At 36.4% G+C, this 4,728-nt stretch overlaps 1 protein-coding gene across 1 annotated transcript; it reads right to left on the bottom strand.

Moving 5' to 3' along the window:
- Nucleotides 1-2,321: 2,321 nt before the first annotated feature.
- On the bottom strand, nucleotides 2,322-4,154 carry LOC134749294 (uncharacterized). The gene has a single exon (XM_063684195.1). It carries the CDS (start codon nucleotides 4,152-4,154, stop codon nucleotides 2,574-2,576), a length of 1,581 nt encoding a protein of 526 aa, XP_063540265.1. The 3' UTR covers nucleotides 2,322-2,573.
- Nucleotides 4,155-4,728: the final 574 nt, after the last annotated feature.

Raw genomic sequence — 4,728 nt, 5'->3', positions numbered from 1 at the left:
ATGAAAACTTAAAACTACACAAATACATTTATTTTGCATGAAATTAGCGAAGGAACTAATATAAGATAGAGGGTATTTAAACATACAGTAAGATAAAATCGGCCGATACACTTAAACAAAACAAGGTTATTAGTGGTGCATATGGTTAACATTTCGTCTACTTGAGATGTACACAAAACGTTTTGTAGTTGACAGTAAGCTAAAGGGGCCCACTGACTATCAGTCCGCCGGACGATTTCGGCCTGTCAGTTGTTCGGAACTGTCAAATATTTGTTCTAGCTGACAGGCCGATATCGTCCGGCGGACTGATAGTCAGTGGGCTCCTTTAGGCCCAGTTTAACTTATTTTCGAGATTCGTAATATTATGCAGTTGGTTACGAGTGAGGGGAGAGACACGACGCTGGCTTCGTGTAGCCGACTTCGAATGGTAGGTAGGTCATTGAATACATGGAAACCAGTCATGTCGCCGCGACATGTCGCCGGGTTCCAACTTGTACCTTAATTGTAACTTGTAACAAGCGAAATCTGCTACTCTTCATAAGACGTGAAAAGGATTTGTTAGTTACAGAATGATTTTGTTAAATATGTCTAAAAATGTAATGCTTTACTCAGCTTTACTTACTCTATTTTACTCTATAACTAAGTATAATACATAACTAGGCATCTGTCGCGTAAACAGAGGACGCTGGTTCGTTTCCATTTCTGGACACTGGAGGTCTTGCGATTTTTTTTATTCGTATATGACATTTATTTCGGTTTATAGTAAAAGGTTTGGATTACATTACGACCAATCATGCTGCCACCACAGCATTTTCTTCTGTCTGTTCAACTTCATCAACTGTCGCTGTTTTTCGCGAACTTCCTGAAGTTTTTCCGGGTTATTCTTCAAACGCTCTCTGTACCGCCTCATTTTTTCAGCCGAAGTCAGTCGTCTTTTGCTTAAAAAAGCTGAAACAAGTACACACAAATAAGATATGTAAAAGTATTGTATATCGTCGCCTTGTACTAAGTAAGCATAGTAAAAGTTTTGTTAAGTTAGGGGCAAAAGAGGTCAAGCTTAACATAGGAAAAAGGCAAAGTGTGAAGACATCTGACCAAACATAATAGGTTTAAATGCAAAGTCAGCTTCAGATCTGACCCCGCCTCTTTCTATTACAACTTGCAAAAAGAAGAGGGGTCGAACGTCTTAGGGATGGCACATAAGTAAAATAAAGGAAGTGATTTAATCATTTACAATTTTTGTATAATATATAGTACGGAGGAATCGTTTCCTGCTCTTATGAACAACATGATGTAAACTTAAAATTGTACTTAAAGGAAATAAATAAATTGAAATTGAATTGAAATTATAATAATCCTAAAAACGAATTTCATTGTTACAAATATGAGTATACTACAAAGGAACAAAAAACGTTCAATCACAAAAATAAGTTATCTACCATACATAACTAAAGTAAATCCGTTCCATCTTTTCGTTGTTAAATAGAGAAACATCAATTAAAGTCATTCCAAAACCTTTCAGGCTCCAGCTCGTTTGATCATCCGTCTAACGAGTATTGAAAATGCTTTATTTATCGCTTTATAGTTTAATATATTGCCCATCAGAAGTCATATGCAGCTGCGGCGGTGGATGGTTATGCTCATGGTTGGCATAAACCACTTCCCCCTTCGCGTTAAACTTGACTCGCGCCTGGCAGCGCCCTCTGGCGCGCCGTGAGCAAATCAGCAGGCGGCCAGTGGAGCCGTGGTACGAAAACGTATAGTTTTGACACATCACCACGGATTTGTTGTTACGGAGAGGCACTACGTAGAAGTCGTTAGCTGTAAAGGGAAAAGGTTGTAGTAAAAAAAATACGAACGTACTGAACCTTTAACGCCAGAACAACTTTAACATCATCATCAAATCAGCCGAATGACGTCCACTGCTGGACATAGGCCTCCCCCAGGGATCTCCACAACGACCGGTCTTGCGCTGCTCTCATCCATCGGCTCCCCTGGACCTTCACCAGATCGTCGGACCATCTCAACGCAGCAGGAAAAGACCCACAACAAGATGGTCAATGACTTCAACGACTTTTAAATGTGGCAAAACTCCTTCGATAAGAATGGCTACTTCTTTTATGTCAAGCAACTCAAGCACTATATAATTAATTCTTTCTATTTTAGAGTTAAAAATAAAGTAAGCATTTTTTCTTTAGAGTTTTATTTTAATGTTTTTTACCTTCACCTTGCCTATAAACTTCAAATACTTACTAATTCTTCCTAAAAAAATCTAAATCTTAATCTATGATTTATTTCATGATCATCAATTAGGTTGTAGTTATTAAGGTGAAGTCTAGTCATATACTATTAATACTAACCTACATGTAGTATTCCTCCAACATAACGTAACGAAACATTTTTGTCAGGATTATTGCATTTCATGCTGTAATCACATTTGACATTAAAGGTACATACTTGGTATTTCTAACCACGCATACAGATCAGAAAATGAGATCACACCATCACAAATACCATGGCAATCAGTATAAGATACAAGAGGAAGAAGCTAAATTAATTCTAACATCAATTTCTTATGTTAAGTTATGCATTGCATGGAATTCCTCAAAACATTTGCCCTGACACAATCCTGGAGCATTCGGACATTTAGGACAATAACTAGCTGTGTCGATCCTTTTATTGGTCGTAGTCCAGCAATATACGCACCTCTTCCTTTTGATCCTATTGCTTTTTGGATCTCTCGGTAATTTATATGGTGTGTGCAAAGTAAATGACTCGGCTACAGGAATAAACTTAACGTTTTTGTTATTAGAAACCAAAGCATCGATTAGCGCTAATCTGAAATCCTGAATTGCATGAGGCTTGATAGAAGACTTGTTATAAAGGATATAAGCGTTGCAGAACATAATATTTAAAATATGTAACCCCAATTTCTTATGCCACTGTATCTTCTTATTTTTATACACAGCCCCATAATACGATACGAAATGATGGTGCTTTTCTATACCTGTCATGTGTTTATCATACTCAAGGAGAAGTTTCGGTTTGTATTTGCTTCCTGTTTTTGTAGTATAACTTTGACAGGAGTCGTCGTGTTCCGTTGACAATCCCATAACTGTTTGCCGCCCTTGCCATTTTGTAGCGCAAATCCCTTGTTTTGAATAAAGTGTCAGTTTTTCATTTGGATTCAACGTTACATCATTCAAAGTTGTTGGTAAATCGTTTTGCTTGAGGCTCAAAATACCTGTTACGTGCGTATTATTCAATACTAAATGTTTAGCCAATTTCAACGACGGGTTTTCAATGTAAACTGCATGTCCAACTCCCAGTCTTTCCGCAAGCAGGGTTTTGGCAATTTTATCAACCTCTTGTTTTTCTGTACCTGCATAGATTTTCAATACATAACCATTCTCGTCAGAGAGCAGATAAATGTTCACCATTTCACGAGATTTATTTTTACAACGAATGCTTGTCTCTTTCCAAACAGCTTGACTCTTATCAATGCATAATACTTTATCTGGTAGATATGCTATGGCCATATTGTTGTTGAAACTGTTTATTAATTCAGTAAGTTTATCAAAGTCCCCAACCTTAACTTTTGGATCAAAATCAATACATCGCCACATTCTCAAAAATAAATTGCGTGCCATATGTTTAGTGAAAAAATTAAGTCCAAACTTTTCGCCTTTGTTCCAATAGTCACTCATTCCGTGCATCTGAATTATGCCCATGTGCAGGTACAACGCCAAAAATACTCTCAAATCATTCATTGTGAATGGTTTCAACTTAGTCATTCTAGCAAACGCAGGATCTTTGAGCTGAAACAACTTTAGTGCTTGATCGTTCATATTCCTTAGAAGATCTGTTAGAAAATTATCTGTAAAAATGATATCGAAATAGTCCATTGCCTCATTTGCTTTTATATCCTCAACTTTCAAACCAGTTGTGTTGCTAAAAGGAAGTATATTGCACTTTATCTTTTCGTTACTCCAGTCATCGACTGAATCTTCTTCCTCGGACTCCAAGATTTCGACATTGCATTCGAATCCGAAGTCACATTCAATATCAGATTCACCTTCGTAGTCTTCGTCACTTGCAAGGTCATCATCGGTGCTACCAGCGTCAACTAAAAGATGAAAAACTCGGTTAGTCATTATCTGAATAAATAACTAAAAAAAAGTTTACAAAGATCTATTTTTAGTGAAAGACGTATGATGAAAGATTAGATAAAAAAATATTATTTATTTAAAATACCCCTGTGCTTTTATCTTACACGATTCAATATACTTACCTAATACAAAAAAATATAAGTTCCCCACACCTAATTAGCGAATACATGGATGTTGGTGCACTGAACAATATATTAACCTAAATTTGAATCATGTAAAAATTTCAATTTTGACTGCTCGTGCTTTCTCTCTAAAATCTAAATTTTTCATAGACACCCCTACCTATATTTCCTGAGGCAATTCAGTAGCAATTGGAATTTAACCGATCGGCGCATTTGAAAAGCTTATACATATGAATTAGAAAACATATTTCCTAAATTATTTCAGCCTTTAGTAGTGATATATACATAAGTAACAGGTTAGTTCACAACAAAGTCCAGCGATGCCTTGTAAATAAACCACTCGAATCACTGACTTCCGACTACTCATATTACAGAGACGACTATTTAGAGTAACATTCAGATATATACTATGTTATTTATATAATATTACTCTTTGC

The sequence above is a fragment of the Cydia strobilella genome, chromosome 2 (assembly GCF_947568885.1).
Source record: "Cydia strobilella chromosome 2, ilCydStro3.1, whole genome shotgun sequence".
NCBI lineage: Eukaryota > Metazoa > Arthropoda > Insecta > Lepidoptera > Tortricidae > Cydia > Cydia strobilella.
This window is presented reverse-complemented; position numbering and strand designations above follow the sequence as displayed.